The 18996-nt window shown below is 50.7% G+C and overlaps 1 protein-coding gene across 4 annotated transcripts; it reads left to right on the forward strand.

The window, feature by feature from the left end:
• Positions 1 to 64: 64 nt before the first annotated feature.
• On the forward strand, positions 65 to 18929 carry LOXL3 (lysyl oxidase like 3). Of its 4 annotated transcripts, XM_064494352.1 has the most exons (15): positions 65 to 433; positions 746 to 809; positions 2229 to 2553; positions 4281 to 4444; positions 5102 to 5316; positions 15712 to 15931; positions 16174 to 16354; positions 16486 to 16640; positions 16876 to 17043; positions 17177 to 17339; positions 17525 to 17768; positions 17859 to 17974; positions 18049 to 18185; positions 18292 to 18403; positions 18569 to 18929. In XM_064494352.1, exons 3-15 carry the CDS (start codon positions 2241 to 2243, stop codon positions 18640 to 18642), a joined length of 2262 nt encoding a protein of 753 aa, XP_064350422.1. In that variant the 5' UTR covers positions 65 to 433; positions 746 to 809; positions 2229 to 2240; the 3' UTR covers positions 18643 to 18929. The 4 variants fall into 4 exon arrangements, with proteins under 4 accessions (XP_064350422.1, XP_031323208.1, XP_031323207.1 ...); XM_031467348.2 differs by lacking the exon at positions 65 to 433 and having other exon boundaries at positions 578 to 809; positions 2170 to 2553; XM_031467347.2 differs by lacking the exon at positions 65 to 433 and having other exon boundaries at positions 578 to 809.
• The last annotated feature ends 67 nt before the right edge of the window (positions 18930 to 18996 follow it).

Here is an 18996-nt window from a genome sequence, read left to right on the forward strand (position 1 = left end):
CAACCTCGACCGCGAAAAGAGTGGAAAGAGAGTAGTGAGAAGGAAGAGGGGGGCGGTACCCAGATAAGCTGGGTGGTGCACCACCTTCAGGCCCCCACGCCCAGCCCTGTGGCTCCACCAAGAGAAATCTCGTGGTTTCAGTCAGAGAACTCAGGGTCCCGGGCTTGGGGCTGCGTGCGACATCAGATGCTCAACGTGACTTCAGAGTGAAGGCCGTGACGTCACCTCAAAAATGCTGACGGGCACCCTCGGGCCCCGGAGGGACCACGTGGCCCTCGTGGCCTCAGTTCCCCTGACCAGAACCGCCCCCAGCCGGGCCTGAGTTGGGCTGTTTACGATCCGCGGAGCCGGGGACGAGGGGGAAGGGCTGGGGGCTGGGCACTGGAAGCCTTCCCGGGGCCCAGAGTCTAGCTGCCACACGGGCCTCAGCCCGGTACGGTGTGCGGCCCCGGGGCCTCTTGCGTGCTGGGCTCTTTGGCCGCAGCTGCCCGGCATCCAAGCCGCGGGAAAAGAAAGCTTTATTAAGCAGGCTGGGAGGGGCGGGGAGAGGGGCGGGAGGAAGGTGGAGCGGCGGCCGCGGCCAGCTCCAAGCAGGAGGGGAGGAGAAAAGGAGGGAACTGGCCTGGGAGGGATCGAGGGAGAAGGCGGAATGTGGGAGGGCTCAAAGGGACGTGGGAGGAACGAAAGGAGAGGGGGGAGGGAGGTGGGGGTCCAGTCTCTGTTGGCCGAGCACTTTTTTTGGAAGTCCTAGGACTGATCTCCAGGACCAGAACTCTTCTCCCAGCCCCTAGGGCCCCACTCAGCCAAAGGTAGGGAGGGGGGTGGGGCGGTGGTCACAATGCCGGGAGCGAGAGGAAGGGGAGTTATGGATGGAGAGGATGGTGGAGGGACCAGGGAAAAGGGATGATGTGGGATAGGGTCAAAGGGAAGCCAACCTACTGAGGGTTTTATTATTGTCAAAGAAGAGTGAGACATGAGAACGGTAGAGAAAGGAAGCAGATATTGGGGGTTGGGGGCTGCAGGGTATTACAAATCGGGCAGCTGAGAAGGCCCTGAGGCTGAGGGCTCCTCTGTGAGGCCGTACCCCTGGGTCCCCAAGCCAAAATGTTCCCAGAACAAAGCTGTTCTGTTGGTTTGTTTGTCTGAGTTGGGGGAAGCATGTTGGGGGTGGGGTAGCTCACTGTAGAGGGGCTGTTCTCCGCCCCAGACAGTGGGAAGGCCTTGGCTGAGGAGCTGATTGGTGCCCTGGCCTCCGGTAGCTCCGTGACAGTGATGGCGGTGTCGGCAGGAGGCTTGGACAGCCCCCCTTCCCCACTTGAAGCCCGGCCCTCCTGGGCCCCTTGACCCTACAGGGCATGTAGGCTGTGCAGCGAGCTCCCCAGTGCATTCCAGTCTCTACCTTCTTTGCCTGGAATCTACCCACAAAGGACTCTTGGCTTAGCTCCCATTAAGAAGAACCAAGATCCGAGGGTCTCCCTAAGTCCCTCCTTGCCTGCTTCTCTCCACAATCAGTAGCTATCTTTCCCCTTACTGGCTGAATGGGGTCATCTGGGTCCCTCCTGCTTCTTCCCCCTGGCTCCTGTCAGCCCCTCTCCTCCTCACCTATTGCCTGCCTGTCTCAGTTGCTCCCCAATTCTGTGTGCAGGCTCTCTCCTGATCCCTTTCTATCCATCTTCAAATTGTCTCTCTCTCCACTGTCTCTGTGTGGTCCCTTTCATTCCCACAGTTTCCCTTCCTCTCACACCCTGTCTGTCTGGGTCTTCCTCTCCTTACCTCTTGCTCAGTCTCTATCTCTTTATCTTAACCATTGTCTGACTCTTGGTCTCTAATCCCTGTCTTTTGATCACTGGGTCTCCTAGACTGGTGAGTAGGGGTTTGGTGGGGATGATGGCAGAACTAGGGGAGGACACTGTGAGGCATAACAGCTAATAATCTGAGTTTTATTCTTGGCAAAAGGGAGGGAGAGCCTCTCTATCTCTGTCTCTGTCTCCTCTTCCCCCCTCCCTAATCTGGGTCTCTCAGGCTGTGCCTCTTTGATTCTGTATTTCTGCTCTTATTTAGTGTGTGTTTCTTTCTCACTGTGTCTCTTAGTCCCTGGGTCCCTCTCTTTTTCCTCTGGTCTTAACCACTGTCCTTTTTCCTCTTGTGACCTCTCTCTCTCTCTCTCAGACCTGGGCCTGGCTCGATTTCAGCATCCCTCACATACTCTCTCTCTCTGGGGCACCCAGCCCGTCCCTGCCATGCGGCCTGTCAGTGTCTGGCAGTGGAGCCCGTGGGGGCTGCTGCTCTTCCTGCTGTACAGCTTTTGTGTGGGATCTCCATCCCCATCCACGGCCCCCGAGAAGAAGGACGGGAGCCAGGGGCTGCGGTTCCGGCTGGCCGGCTTCCCCAGGAAGCCCTTCGAGGGCCGCGTGGAGATACAGCGAGCTGGTGAATGGGGCACCATCTGCGATGATGACTTCACGCTACAGGCTGCCCATGTCCTGTGCCGGGAGCTGGGCTTCACCGAGGCCACAGGCTGGACCCACAGCGCCAAATATGGCCCTGGAACAGGTGAGCGATGCTCCAGGCACAGCCTAGGTATTGCCGAATCGTAGCGAGAGGGGACACCAGGATAGCACAGCCACAGGGACACAGAACGCCAAGATCAGCCAGTGTCAAGTACACCCACGGAGGACAAGCCAACCAGCAGTCACTTCTCAGAGCGGTATGAACTGAGGCTGTTCGGTGCCTTCTTCTGGACCTCAGATGCCCCACGTAGAAAATGACTAGATGATCTCTAAGTTCCTTTCTGCTGCAACAGCATGGCTCCATAAAGTCACATGTAAGGACAGCCCTGACCCAGGTGAACCCTGTATGATTAAAGTACAGCTGGTTTCATGGGCAGCTGAAAGGGGGTAAATGATGTCTGGATGTCCCAAAGCCAGAACGGATCACAGACACTGCAACCAACAAAAGTCAGATTACAAGCCAGGGCTGCAACCTCAGGCTGGAACTTATGAAAGGCAAGTACAAACTCTAGAACAAATATGAATGTCAGAGAAGGAAAGGTGTAGCTCAGTGGTAGAGTGCACGCCTAGCATGCACAAGGTCCTGGGTTCAGTCCCCAGTACTTCTGTTTAAATAAATAAACCTAATTACCTGCCACCCTCCCCAAAAAAACAAATATGAATGTCAGTAGCAGGGGCATGGGGCAATTCTAACTGAGATTTCAGGGTGCTTGCACTATATGAGCTCACAGTGGGACTGAAGGACAGAAGCTGGTGCAGTATGCAGATGATCCTCCAAACCCACTGTCTAGGCCACTTCTACAATGAAGTTTAGATGCCAGATTTTAAAAGAGACAGTAGAAAATGGAAAAACACTTTCAGAAGAGAGCTGCCCAGATGTGAAAGGTTGGAAACCAAGTTTCAGGGAGGAATAGCTGGAAAAACCAGGGATATTTGGCATGAAAAGAAAAAGCTCTGGATAACAAGTACATGTTAGTTGTCTTCAAATGTGAGGACAGTCATTCGACTGAGGGATTTTTCTGCATGGCATCAAAAGACTGAATCAGACCTGGTGGGGGAAAGTCATAGAGTCACAAGGACTTTGCAATGGTTCCAGCAGCCTGGTGGGGCAGGAGTAGGTGTCCCAGCAGATGCTGGATAAGTTCTGTCAGGATGTGCATGAAGGGTCCCTGCACGTTGGCTGGGACCAGCATTTGAGGGGCAACGTGGTGGCACAGACAGGGCAGGCACATGGGAGAATGTGAGGCTGAGGTGAAAGGATCTTAGATTTCCAAATCTCACAAATGGCTCAAACCCCTAAGACCCCATGTATTGGCTGTGTGGTCTTAGGCAAGTTACTTAACTTCTCTGAACCCCAATTTCTTTAGACAAAATGGTGATAATACCTTCTGACAGTTCTGTTCTAAGGATGATCATGTATGGGTAGACGCTGGCAGAGCACCTAACACACAATAGGTACTCAATTAATTGCAGCTATCATTTAATGGGTACGGACTGATCATAACTTCAGTGTTGACTCTTGGCTTTTTATTCACCCTATCAAATTCTTGAGTATCCCCCAATCACTACCAACCCTCCCTCAATCCTTATGCTCCCTTTCCTATTCCTTTCTAGGGTCCCCTGTCCCTTCTCCACCCATTATCTTACCAGAAAAAAATGGGATCATCATGGCCAGGTGTGAGGCCTCGGTACTCACGGTCACCAACATCCATATGACTTCCCTCATGCTACCTCCCCAAGCCTCTATCCCCTCATCTGCCCCCTCCACAGGCCGCATCTGGCTGGACAACCTGAGCTGCAGTGGGACTGAGCGGAGTGTGACTGAATGTGCCTCCCGGGGCTGGGGGAACAGTGACTGTACCCACGATGAGGACGCCGGGGTCATTTGCAAGGACGAGCGCCTCCCCGGCTTCTCGGATTCCAATGTCATTGAGGTCTGTAACTCACAAACACACACGCCACCCAGGGTGGTGAGACAGAGAGGGCTGTGGGGTGGTTATATGTGGTATGTGGTTAGATGAGATAGTAGAAGGTAGGGGGTCATCACATACGCCCAGTGGGGTCATTTGGGTCGATGGGACGCTTGCAGGGGCAAAATGATGGAGCTCCAAGACACCGTAAAGCTCAGTTCTGTTTCAGCATTAGTGTTCAAGCTGCAAGGCCTGGCATAGGCCTCTGCAACTTCATCTCTGGTCTCCAGGGCATCCTGTGCCCTCCCTCACCTCAGATGTTCCTGCTCTCCTGGAACATCTCCCTTCTTACTTTTCCCCCTGCCTTCAATGCCACTTCCTCTGTGAAGTGCTCCCTCAGGCTCCCAGGCAGAGTTAGATGCTCCTTGCTCAGCTTCTTCAGGACCCTTAGTTACTTCTCAGAGCACAGCATGTCCTTCCACTCTCCTGACTGCAGGAGAGTTCACACACCCACACACCCCAGTCAATACCTCTTAGAGGGCAGGCATGCCTCTCAGCCCCCTCTCAGCCGGGACCGCTGGCTTTACAGCAAGCATACTCAATCAGGGTTCTTTAAGGGTGGCAGGGTATATGAAAGGTGCTACTGGGGATTCCTTCCTTTGCTTGTGGTCCCATCCCCAGGTAGAGCATCACCTGCAAGTGGAGGAGGTGCGACTTCGACCAGCGGTAGGGCGGGGCAGACGGCCCCTGCCCGTGACTGAGGGACTGGTCGAAGTCAGGCTTCCAGACGGCTGGTCGCAAGTGTGTGACAAAGGCTGGAGTGCCCACAACAGCCACGTGGTCTGCGGGATGCTGGGCTTCCCTAACGAAAAGAGAGTCAACGTGGCCTTCTACAGGTGAAGGACACGGGCGCTGAGTGGAGCGGACTGGGGTTGAAGGGTGCTTATTAAGGAATGGGGTTGAGAGACCTCCGAGAGGATTTGGGGCACTGGGAGAACCCGGGGCTGTGGAATAATGGGAAGATACGGAGGCCTCTGCGAAACTGGAAAGTTGAGAAACCTTGTAGGACCATGAAGAGGTCCCCGAGGCAGGTCTAACACGGGACCAGTAAAGCTCTTGTGGCCGGAGCCAGGGCGGGGCGAGCGGCGGCTGGTGGCGCGCCAGTGTCCTAGACGCCAACGATCGGCAGGCGGCGTCTCGGGCGAGCGCGGGTCCTTGCCAGGCCACGCCCGGCCTCTCCAGGCCCCGCCCAGCCCCGCCAGGCCGCGCCCGGTAGCTGGCCGGCTGGAGATTGAGGTTGAGGTTGCGGCCCCGGCGCAGCCCGGGAGCCTGTGGGCTGGAGTTGGGGGAGGTCCGGGCGCGGCTGGGCTCCGGGAGTCCGACAGTGACAGGCTGGGGGCGCACGCGGGGCGGCGTGTCCCCGCCGGAGCGCCAAACCCTGAAGGCCGGAGGGCGCCGGGAGAGGCCGCGCCCCGCCCTGGGTTCAGGCCGCCCACGAGGCGCGTGTGTGAGTGCGCGAGCCCTCAGGACTCCTAGGATGCTTCGGCCCAGGCCCTCTCCACCTGCCCTGGAGCCCTGGTGTACGCGCCGGCTTCGGCTTCGGGGGAAGGAATCACACTGCTGAACGGCCCTGTGCTTACAGCGTCTTGCTTCCCTGGAGAATCTAACTTGGTCGTTTTGAGAAAATCGGAAATCTCTCTGTAATCTAAACACTTATTTTCTTCAGCTCTTCCTTTAATCAGTTCTGCAGAAAGACCTCTTGACATCTGGGTAGCCTTCCACTGGGCACACTACTTCAGATGCGGTCTGATCAGGACAGGGTACAGCGAAAACACTCATCTTTAATGACAGCATGTCTAGACTTTGCATTGCCTTTCTGTTGAGGCAGCAGCCCACTCATGTTGACCTTGTGACCACTTAAATCCAGGTCTTTCCTCATTCTTGATGCTGATGGAGCAGCCTGTCTGAACCTAAATCTGTTGAGTTTAACCTATTAAATTTGTTTGATATATCATTTAAAAGCCACTAAAACGCCATGATGATCCCATGAGATTATCTTGAATCTTGACCTCGTTTTTACATTTTGTCATCCCTCCCGGCCTCCTCTGTTCAATAGATGTGATAGCTATGCCTTCTGATCCAAAGGACTATTAAAATTTTTGAAATGTTTGGAACCAAAGTCCAACTCTTTCTAAGAATCCTGCAGATTTACAGCAAACCTTTAAGCATTAGTTGTGAAATTTTTTTTTCCAACCAGTTGGGAACAAACTGAACACTACAATGAGGTAGCCAACATTTCACATTTCACCATCTTATCTATAATTATGTATAGAAATCATGGGAGCTTTTGTTAGTCTTTGCCAAAATCCATTTACACTATGTTCACAGCCATTCTGCCACCTTCCAATTCAGTAATCTTATCAAAAAAGGAAATCATGGTGGTATGACTGAGCTAATTTTTACTGAAATGCTTTAGATTTCTAAGAATCACCATATTTTTTTCCTTCAATGCTCACAAACTTTCTACTTAATAACTTATTCTAGAATTAGTAATTATCTGTAGATTGAGAAATCCTCTTCCTTCTTTTTCGAAGTCAGTATATTATCCAACCTCCAGTCTTCTCCATACTTGCTTACATTTTCCTTGCTTTATCTCTGAGACACACGTGAAAGTTCTTTGAGTCCCAAGGAACATACTTTATCTGGTATAGAGACTAAAACGGTTTTTAAATATCTCTGTGCTCTGTTCCTTTACTGTTATCTATCTTGGGGCCATATTTCTTCCCCTGTCTGTGTTCTTTACCTTTTCTAATCCAGACACCAGGTTCTGAAAGATGAGTACGATTTAAATAGAAGGCATTTCAAGTGAAAAGGGTAGCATGAACAAAAGTGTGGAGATTCACTTATTCTCTGTTTATTTACTGAGTGCCTACTGTGTGCCAGGGATTGTTGTAGACACTAGGGATTCAACAATGAACAAAGCAAACGAAAAGCCCTGATCTCATGGACTAGAGAAGAATCAAAATAAGTTCAAAATCACAAAATGTAAAGATGGCAAAGAGTTTAATAGACAGAAATAAAGCAGGAAGGGGACGGGAAGTGGGGCCAGCATTACACAGGTTTAAATAGGTCAGAGGAGGCTGCTTTGAGAAGGCATCATTTGAGAAAAGATTTAAGGAGGTGAGGGGCACAAGCTTTGCAAAAACCTAGAGGAGCATTTCTAGGAAGAGGCACCAGAAATGAGAAGCCCCTGAAGAGTGTGGGGTGTGTGTGTGTGTGTGTGTGTGTATCAGGGCAGTGGGGTGGGGAGGTGGGGAGGGAGGATTTTTATCATGCTCCAGGAGGCCACTGGGGCTGGAGCTGAGTGAATAAGGGAAAAAATGACAGGAGATGTGATGTAGGAGGAGACAGGAAAAGAATGGGGAGCCAGATCCTGTAGGGCCACTTGAGAGACTGGTTTTTCACTCTGTGCTAAATAAGGTTTTGAGCAGAGGTGTGACATCTGACTTCCCCTTTTTTAAAGTATTATTTGGGCTGGTTTGTTAAGAATAGCTTCAAGGGATGCCATATAATCAAGGAGGCAGGGAGATAGTGAGGAGTTTACTGTCTCCTGAAGGCCAAGTAAAGAAAGTTAGAGGTGATGGTGACCAGTGAAAGTGGTGAAAAATGATCCAATTCTGTGTCAAAGGTAGAGTTAAAGGTAGCGTCAGCAGGACTTGCTGATGGATTCAGTGTGGTGTGATGGAAGAAGAGGAGTTAAGGATCATTCCAAGGGTTTGGGCCTGAGCTAGGTACAGAGGTGGCTTCATTTGATAAGGAAGACAGCGAGCGGGGAGGGTGTAGCTCAAGTGGTAGGTTGCATGCTTAGCATGCTCAAGGTCCTGGGTTCAATCCCTACTACCTATTCCAAAAATTAATAAACCTAATTACCTCCCCTCACCAAAAAAAAAAAAAAAGAATAATAAGATAAAAAAGATAAGGAAGACAGTGAGTGGAGCATGTTTTGTGTGGGGATGGGAGAGTGGGGGTTAAATTTGAGGCTCTTTACAACATTGAAATGGTGAGGCTGAGTAGGCAGTTGGGTATATGACTCTAGAATTCAATTGAATACAAGTATTTAAAGCTCAGAAACTGGACAACATCACCAACGGAGTGAGTGTAAATAGGAAAAAAGAGGTCCAGGCACTGGACCTTGGGGAGCTTAAATATTATGAGGTCAGGAAGATAAGGCAAAATGCAAACAGTGAGGTGAAGTAGAAAGAAGAGTGTGGCGGCCTGGAAGCCAAGTAAAGTGCTTCATGGAGGAGAGGGCTGACCTGAGTCAGCACCGCTGATCGGTCTAAACACATGAGGACTGAGAAACCAGCACTGGATGTAGCAACATGGAAGTCATTTTTGACCCCGACAGAGATGAAAATGGATGTATTTGAAAGACAGGCGACTAGAGTAGGTTTGTGCTGAGGAATAATGGAAGATCTGAATGGATAAAGTAAGGCTACAAAATGGGACAATTTTAATGCCAGATTGGAGAGTTTTACCTTTATTTTGTGGAAAATTTAAAAAATCAAAATATTTGTATGGGACAGTGATAAAATAAGGCCAGCGTTTTCTAAAGTCTTCCTGATGATAGTGAATTAGAAGAGGTGCTAGATGCAGTGAGACTACTTAGGAATTATCAAAATGAAGCCGATTAGGAGGGTGACAACAAGGAGAGAGGGAAATGAAGAGATGCAGGATGACTGATGGAATATAGGAAATAAGAGAAGCGATAACTCAAATGATTCTGAAGGGAGAGGGGAGGATGGTGCCATCAGGCATTTCTGGGCTTCAAGTTCATAAGAATTAGCTTTAGAATTGGGCCATCCCTGGGTATTCTGAGATCCAGGAATTGTCCCTAAGTATGCACAGCTTTGAGTAATTTTCAGGAATCAGAAACATTTCTGTACATACTGGAATCTCCTACTGAGTCTGGGATATGAAGGCTGGAGAAGGGGATAAACTAAATCCACAGGTCGTTCTTAGTGGGAAGGAGATTACAGGAGTCCTGGGAGATTCTGTGATGAGGAATGACATAGAGACTCTTTCACAGGTCAGGTCAGACAGGGAGAATCCTCACAGCTAATACAGTGATAAAGGCTAGGCAGGATCGTTAAAAACAGCTCCATATGCCTTAGAGAAAGAAGACGCATGTGCTAGCTTTTAGAGAAGTCGATAGGATTTGGGGAATAAGGAAATCGGAATATGATATATTTACCATTTTTAAACTTGGTTTGGTAGTTCCACCCTAGAATATGTGAAAGTTGTAGAATTTTACAAGAGGAAAAGAATGTGTAGATAATTGAACCATTTACTGCCCTTTTGCTGGCAAAGAAATTGGGGTTTGAGGAGCTTAAGGGCTGTTTAAGAGGTCACTCTTCTAGTCCATTTCCATTTGACAGATACTTATTGAACTCACTATTTGCCAAGCACTGTGCAAGGTGCTGAGAATACAGAGGTGATAAGAGAGGTAACTAGGCACCAGATCATAGAAGACCTTATAGGCTATGGTAAGGATCTAGATCTTTATGATACAAGAAATTGGAAATCATTTAGGTGTTTTTATGAGAGGACATGACCAGGCTTGTAGCTCCAAGAGATCACTTTGTCTGCATTTCTGATAATGGTTTAAAGGAGAGCAAGAGTGAATGGATTAGAGAGACATTTAGGAAGTAACACTGACAGGACTTGGTTATGGATTGACTTTGGGAACCAAAGAAGAGAGAAGTGTCAAGGTTGACTCCTTGGTTTCTAGAGTAGATTTTGCTGAAAGAATTATGAGGTTTTTTTTTTTTTTGGATCCACATTACAGTTTAGATAACTTTAAGATATCTAAGTAGAAACATCAAGAAGCAATGGAATATACAAGGTTAGTTGTGAATGAAAACATATAGACAGGATATGCAATGAGAAGAGAAGAACGCCTTAGACAGAGGTCCCAAAATTTAAATGACTAGACAGTGGAGGAGCCTGCAAAGAAAACCAAGAAAGAACAACCAGAATTAGAAATCAAACCAGGCTAGTAGGGTTGTGACAGCCCAGGAGGGAGAGAGAGAGAACAAGAGTGTCAGATGCCACCAAGAATCAATAGGATGAGGTGGGGAGGGTACAGGTCAAGTGGTAGAGCACATGCTTAGCGTGCACGAGGTCCTGGGTTCAATCCCCAGTACTTCCATTGAAAAACCAAATAAATAAATAAACCTAATTATCTCCCCTCTGCGGAAAAAAAGAAAAAAAAAAGAATCAATAGAATGAAGACTAAAAAAGTGCCTATCTGATGTATTGTTGCAGAGTGAAGGGTGGGGAAAACCAGAAAGGAGAGGGTTAAGGAATGAGTGGGGAGAGAAGGTATTGAAATGATGAGTGTAGACAGCCACTGAAAAGTTTCTCTATGAAGAGGAAGAAAGATATATTGTGTGTGCAAAAGAGAGAGGGAGATTTGAACTTGTTTAAAAGTATTCAGTTGAGTAGGAGGGGTTATGTGCGACTTCTCGATTGAGGAGAGAAAGGATCATAGCGGAAGGAATTCAGAAGTGTTTGGGGGCTGTGGCCTTGGAGAAGAAAATGTGGAGATGTAGGCAGGTTTTTATGTTTGATAGTTGAAGGAATAAATGATAGGGAAAACAAACACATCTGTGAATGAAGAAATGTGAGTCAAGACAAACATAAGTACTGGTCCTAGGTAAGTACCAGGTCCTTAATATAACCTATATTATACCTTATAATATATATATAATTATATATACCATATAATACATAATATAAAGACATTATAAGATCCTTAAATAACTAGAGGAGTACCACTTCTAAGTTTTGAGATCACACTGCACTTTTCTGAGTACTACTCTGCAGATCAAGATGACCTCTCTGGGTTACTGGTGGAAGAAAGTTCCAAGTATATTTCATTTTAGACATGTTCGAGAAAAAGACGTTTGGAGAAAAAGTTTCACACTATGCTTATGGTGAGAGGGTCTAAAGTCTCAGTAGTGCCTCAGGAAAGGGACCTGAGAGCTATGTAGACTCTTTACTGGGAATGCTGGCATATTGAATGTTTTTGCGAAAAACCAACTAAGCACATCGTCAGGAAGAAGCCAGGGCGGGAAATGCCAAGCAGCTTCAGCCCTGTTTAAAGTCTATATGTTAAAATCCTAGCACATCTGCATGTAGTATACTCAGTCCAAAGGTGACTCTTCAAGAGAAACAGCAGAGCAGGGAAGTGTTCAAAGAAAGGATAACTCAGAGAATAACAAGGAATTCCCTAAGTTTATGAGGACAGACAGGCAAGACCTGCATTCATCCATACATAGTTGAACAGGGAAACTAGGGAGCAAAATTGAAGCCTTTGAAATCAAAGGGAGGGGGAGGGTGTAGCTCAAGTGGTAGAGCGCATGTTTAGCATGCACAAGGTCCTGGGTTCAATCCCCAGTCCCTCCTCCAAAAATAAATAAACCTAACTACCTCCCCTCCCCCACCAAAAAAAGTTAATAATGCAATAATACATACATAAAATATTTTTAAAAATAAAAAAATATGAAATCAAAGGGAGAATGAGAGGAGAAACAGACCCAGGTTCCATACATTAGACTTAAGGCAACCTCTTGAGGAATAAAATAAGCCAAATATTAAGGCCAATTAAAAATAAATAAGGCTTAGAATTTATTTCCCCGGAAGTAAGTTGGGGAGATGAGCTCAGCTTAGAATGACTAAAGCATATGGGGTTTAACTTAGGCAAGAAGGGTGCTGTCATCCTGAGCAGGCTGGCCTCATGCTCCCCAGCCAGGCCAAGTTAGCGTCCCTTGGTCTTGGTTCCCTGGCCCCAGGCCTGGACATGCCAGAAGCCGGAGAACATCCAAGAGAAAAAGACACAGTCAGCCTGCCTGGGCGTTACCAGGCCAGTTCTCTTTCCTCGCCTGGTCAGTCTGGTGATCCCAACACCCTTCTGCTACGCCCTTCCCCCTGCCCTCCCCTTGGGTTTAGATCAGCCCTGATATCACACCACGAGCCCTTATTCCCCATCTGCCTTGGCCTGATTTCTGTGGGTCCTGATATAGGGTCTTTATCGGTCTGAGGCCACGTTCTTCACTGCTGCTCACCCGGCTGGCCGTGTGCTTATAAGGCCAAACAGCTGTGCAGGGTGGAGCCTTGGGTGGATCTCGTGTTATCCTGCCACAAGGAACCCTTCTGACCGTTTGAAAAGAAATCTTGCCCCTGGTCCCAGTGGCACCAGTTCCTTCCACTTGGTTCTAGACTGACCCTGTCTCTGCTATTGTCTTATCCTCACAGAAAGTTGAGGAAGCGAGCGGCCAAAGCCTCGGCCCGACGCTCCAAGCCCCTTGGAAGGTAATGGGGCAAGAGCCCCGGGACCTCCTGCTCACCACGGTGGCCCCAGGAGGTGGATGGATGGATGGAAGGCAGCCTATCCATGTCCATCCCAGAACCCAAGCCGATGAATTAGGGCTACGACTGGGAAATGGCCATTCCAGCGGGGAGGGGAGGGGAGGCAGGCATGGGGATGGGTAAGCTTTGATCTTGGGAAGCACAAGGAGGAAATAATGTCGGAATGTCTGAGGAGGAGCCCCTGCATCTTTATACTTCCCCCAGATGGCTTGGACTCCAGCCTCAGCCACCTGCATGCTTCCTCCTTCGCCCGCCTACTCCTGACCTCCCTTGATTCACCTACGTTCCCACTCTCTCTCCTCCCTCTACTATTTCTCTATCTCCTTTCCCCTCATCACCTGGATTGACATACTAGACTTCTCATCACTGTTGCTAAATCCAGAGAGCGGCACAAGTTCCCAAAATACACTGAAGTGGTATGCAGCCTCAATGTCTGCGGACACCCTGACCGCCTTCGCTTTACCGCTTCCCATGCTCTGCATGAAGGGGCCTTCCTAGAAACGGAGAAAAAGAAAGAAAGAACCCTCTACCTTTCCTGGGTAGTGTAACTGACCGCTGCCTCCACTAACTTCTTTCTCCTTTTTTCAGACAAGTCACCAAGCTTAAAGTCAAACCCAAACCCCGAGTGGGCAGGGGGCCAGTCAAGAGGTAAACAAAGTTCAGGCTGGGTGGAGAGGAGAGGGGTGCCACGTGGTGAGTCGGGGGCATCGGGCTGTGGTGAGGAAGGGGTCCAGAGAGGCCTCTGCCAAGAGGTGGGGGAGCAGCAGCAAGGATTACAAGCCACCTTCCAGATGGTTCCCTGAGATGTAAAGTAAAGCTGGCCCTTAGGTCGTTCTCTGAGGAGTTAAGCTTGTCACGGGATTTTTTTAAATCTCAACAGAAGCTCATCCACTGACTGCCCTTGTTGCACGTGCTTATTTATCTTTCCCGCATGGATTTTAGCAGATACTCTGGCCCTTTGGTCTTTCACATGCCATGCTTGCCTCTCCCCTAAGAAGTCACGTTTGCCTAAGGGACCAGTGTTCCCTTCCTACATTTGTTTGATTAATTTTTTTTTAAATAAGTGCTACCGACTTGGAAGTAAGACTCGGGATCCCCTCTGGAACCTTTACCACGGATGGAGTCAGATGACAGCCTGTCTCTCTGGCCCAGTTTCCACAATGAGGCTCCCAGTTCCATAATTTTCCTCCTGGGTGACTTCAGAACCCCAGGGAGTGGAAAGCTTCCAGGCCCAGTGATTATGTCTCACTTGGCTTCCAAAGGCAGTTTGAACATGAAAATCTCCCTGACAGCTTCTTCAGCCGTGGCTGAGATGTAGAGAACCCATCCCTTTCTCTTGTCTCCTCCTCCCTGCAGAGCATCCCAGGATCACTCAGTGATCCCCCAGTACCCCTCATTCCCCAGGTCCTCCTTCTATGGCTTCAAAGGGACTTGGAATTTGGGGGTATTCTTGTCCTGCCCTTTTAGCCTAAGATCATCTTGTCCAACGTGGCCATACTCTGGCCTTCCCTAACCCCTACACTAAAGTGCACAGTGTCGTTTCTACTTTGTTAGTTGGGGGGAAGGGCTTTGTTAGTTGCAGGGAAGGAGAGGAGGGAGTTTAGAAGACAGATGCCTTTTTCCTATCATGGCCTCTTTGATTTTATTTTCAGCCAGACAGGGCTTTGGGAGACAACCTGGGCTCTTTGAGCTTCAGAATCCACTTATTGTGAGCTTCTAAAGGTATTCTGTAAAGTCTCCAGGCTTCCTTTGTCTGTTTTGTTGATAACCTTTCCATCTCTCTGTGTCTTACCAGCCAATGACTTCAAATCGTCATATTCCCTCCTTCCTCTGACATTAAGTCGTGGAGCACGTTACTGCAATAGCTCACCACCAAACCAGCCTCCCAGGCCAACTCTGCCAACACCAGGCCTCCTCTGGTTCCTTCCCAGCTGTTCTGGGAAGAAAGTACTTCTCTCATTCCAGGCTTCACTGCAATATCTCATTCTGTTGGTGTCGATAAACAAGTCCCCTCGTTCTTCCTAGCGTCTCTCTGCAGTGTTTCCAGGTCTTAAAACCTCTAGTTTAGTCCCGTTTTCCTGCTCCATGGCTACAGAACATTCTCTCTGTTACGTTTGAGTTGCAGAAGCGTGGACTACTTCATTAAAGATGCATACAGTTCAGCTCAGGTCTGGGGCTACGTCTACCCTTCTGTGTTCATATTCGCTCTCCTTCTCTGGTCATGTGGGCCCTGTAACTTTTGGCTGTCTTGCATTTATACATTTTCATTCCTCCATATGCCATCTCCAGACTTTCCTGTGTCCACCACCCGGTCTGTTCTTCGCATAACTGCCCAGCATCCTCTGGCCTCTAAGAAGCCACGTAGACCCAGACTTACTCCTTTGCATCCGGACTCATTCAGTCATTTCAGTCTCAGTGTAACAGAAGGATCTGCTCGCTCTGGCTACTTAGGCTTCCTATTTGTGTCAGCTGCTCCTTCCCGCCTGTCTCCTCCAGCTGGGCAGCCCTGGCTTCCTTTTCTTTTTACACAGCAGCCTCAGCCTCCATTAGGGCCAGCATCCTGAAACCATGTGGGACAAGGTTTTGTCTGGCCAGTCAAGACCCATAGGGTCCTTCTGCTGCACAAGGGCCCCAGCGAATCCCACCCGCCCCCATCCCTGCTGCCCGGTTAACCTAGGCTCTTTCAGCCTGGAACTACTCACTGTTACCTTTGTCTCTTTGCAGAGAAGAGGGGAAGAGGGGCCAATGTGGCCACGAAGGGTCAGGGGGTGGTGGAGGCGATGGAGTGGGAGGAGGGATGTGGGCGAAGAGGCAGGAGCATTGTTTTACCGTACTGCACCCTACTCCTGTCCCCCCAGGCTGCTGGCCCAGCGGCAGCAACACTCCTTTGGTCTGCATGGGGTGGACTGCGTGGGCACGGAAGCCCACCTCTCCCTCTGCTCCTTGGAGTTCTACCGTGCCAATGACACCGCCAGGTGCCCCGGGGGGTCCCCTGCGGTGGTGAGCTGTGTGCCAAGCCCTCTCTATGCAGCAGCGTCCAGTGGCCAGAAGAAGCAACAGTCGAAGCCTCAGGGGGAGGTGTGTGAGACAGTGACTCTGACCTTCCCCATCCCAGGTGGAGAACCCCCTAGCCTGGCCACACCCTGTCTAAGCACAGCCCTGACCTTTGAGGACAGAGAGGAACCTTCCAGGGGGTGGGCCACAGACCTGAGACTGCCCCCTCCCTCCCAGCAGAATCTCATTTATCTCCCAGGTCTGTTAGCCCTCTCTGTGCTGAGGTCCCCATTCACGGCTGGTGGGTACCTCTCTCTCCTCTATAGGCCCGAGTGCGTCTAAAGGGCGGAGCCCACCCAGGAGAGGGCCGGGTAGAAGTTCTGAAGGCTGGCACGTGGGGTACAGTCTGTGACCGCAAGTGGGACCTGCAGGCAGCCAGCGTGGTGTGTCGGGAGCTGGGCTTCGGGAGCGCCCGAGAGGCTCTGAGTGGTGCCCGCATGGGGCAGGGTAAGGGGTGCAGGTGGGAGGGGGAAGGAGGAGGTATACACTCCTGGTGGGTACATTCCTTGGGAAGGAGACCCCTGGGCAGACAACGAAGGTCTAGCTACAACCTCCTGATCTTTGACCTGTAACCTTAGGCATGGGTGCCATCCACTTGAGTGAAGTTCGATGCTCTGGACAGGAACCCTCCCTCTGGAACTGCCCCCACAAGAACATCACAGCTGAGGACTGTTCCCATAGCCGGGATGCTGGAGTCCGATGTAACCTGCCCTACACTGGGGTAGAGACCAAGGTCAGTCCCTCTTTGCACCTTGGTTCAGGTGTTTCACGTCCTATCCAGTCTTGGTCATGATCCACCAGTCTGACGGCCCTGCTGCCCACTGCCCCACTATCCAGCAGCTCTCACCTGATGCCACCACTTGCTGGCCCTTTAAGTGCCTCTGGCTCGCTGTTCAGCCCAGGTCTGCTGCAGGCTCCCTCCACTCCACCCCAAAAGCTTCCCCAGCACTTCTGTTGTGTCACTACAGATCCGACTCAGTGGGGGCCGCAGCCGACATGAGGGACGAGTCGAGGTGCAAATAGGGGGACCTGGGTCCGTTCGCTGGGGCCTCATCTGTGGGGATGACTGGGGGACACTGGAGGCCATGGTGGCCTGTAGGCAGCTTGGACTGGGCTATGCCAGCCATGGCCTGCAGGTGAGTGCGAAGGAGAGGGGAACCAAGGCCCTTGCCTCCCAGGGCTGTTTGGGGCAGATGACTGTGGAAATGAGTCCCTTGGTCCGGGAGGCTAATGGGGGGACCTCACAGAAATACCTTGGTATGTCCCCAGGAGACCTGGTACTGGGACTCAGGGAATGTAACAGAGGTGGTGATGAGTGGAGTGCACTGTGCAGGGACTGAACTGTCCCTGGACCAGTGTGCTCATCATGGCACCCATGTCACCTGCAAGAGGACAGGAACCCGCTTCACTGCTGGAGTCATTTGTTCTGAGAGTGAGTGAAGGGTAGGGTGATGCAAGCCTGGGAAGGGAGGCTCTGGGCCACCCTTTTGCAGGGAAAGAGGGCTATCATCTGCAGGGGTATGAAAACCAGAACTCTGTGGAAGGTGGGTGGCAGCGGTCCTGTCTGGCCCCGCCCCTCAGCTGTAACTAACACTCTCTGTTCTTTCTGGGGCGCAGCCGCGTCAGACCTGCTGCTGCACTCAGCGCTGGTGCAGGAGACGGCCTACATCGAGGACCGGCCCCTGCACATGCTGTACTGCGCTGCCGAGGAGAACTGCCTGGCCAGCTCGGCCCGCTCAGCCAACTGGCCTTATGGCCACCGGCGTCTGCTCAGATTCTCCTCCCAGATCCACAACCTGGGACGTGCTGACTTCAGGCCCAAGGCGGGGCGCCACTCCTGGGTGTGGCATGAGTGTCATGGGTGAGAGGGGCAAGTAGAAGGGCAAGGCCACCGGGGATAGGGCAGGCTTGCTGGGGGCAGGGAAGGAAATGGGTTCCTTTATCCCCACAGGCATTACCACAGCATGGACATCTTCACTCACTACGATATCCTGACCCCCAACGGCACCAAGGTGGCTGAGGGCCACAAAGCTAGTTTCTGTCTAGAAGACACAGAGTGTCAGGAGGGTGAGTTGGGGCTTAGATGACAGTATCCCCATCCCGCAGACTTGCCTCACACTGACATATGCTGATCTCTTCAGATGTCTCCAAGAGGTATGAGTGTGCCAACTTTGGAGAGCAGGGCATCACCGTGGGTTGCTGGGATCTCTACCGGCATGACATTGACTGTCAGTGGATTGACATCACAGATGTGAAGCCAGGAAACTACATTCTACAGGTGCCTGGGATCTGAGATTTCCAGCTGTCAAGTGGGAGGAGCTTTTATTAAAGCACCTTTGGTCTGATTTGAAGGCTGCAGCTGGCTGACTTCCTTCCACTCACAGGTGGTCATCAACCCTAACTTTGAAGTGGCAGAGAGTGACTTCACCAACAACGCAATGAAATGTAACTGCAAATATGATGGACATCGCATCTGGGTGCACAACTGTCACATTGGTATTTGGTGGGAAGAGTAGCCAGAAAGACTGGGGGATGGGAGGGAGAAGAATGAATTCTCTGCTCCCTAAGTTGTTCCTCTGGATCTCCCAGTCTCTCCACTTCTACCTGCCCTTCCCCACAGTGGGTCTGTTTTCCTGCCCAAACCACCCATTCACCTTGCAGGTGATGCCTTCAGTGAAGAGGCCAACCAGAGGTTTGAACGCTACCCTGGCCAGACCAGCAACCAGATCATCTAAGGTGCCACCACCCTCCTCTGCACACCACCACTGGCCCCCAATGGCAGGGGTCTGAGGCTGCCATTACCTCAGGAGCTTACCAAGGAAGAATCCCTGACGTCAGCAGGCCCACGGCACTCATCCAGTGTGTGCTGTGGGTGTGGAACTGTCACGCAGAAGTGATCACCCTCCTTAGGCCAGCTGTCCGGATCTATGGCCACACAGGGGGCATTTTTGCTCCCAGGCCCAGCACCAAGCCAAGTATGCCACAAAGAGGAGCATCTGATTAACTGCCCAGAACAAAAGACAGCCAGCAGCTCGTTTTCTTCAAGAGGGAGGTCAGGATGGTCAACTCCAGTATCTCCCCTCAGTTCA

This window comes from Camelus dromedarius, chromosome 15 (genome assembly GCF_036321535.1).
Source record: "Camelus dromedarius isolate mCamDro1 chromosome 15, mCamDro1.pat, whole genome shotgun sequence".
NCBI lineage: Eukaryota > Metazoa > Chordata > Mammalia > Artiodactyla > Camelidae > Camelus > Camelus dromedarius.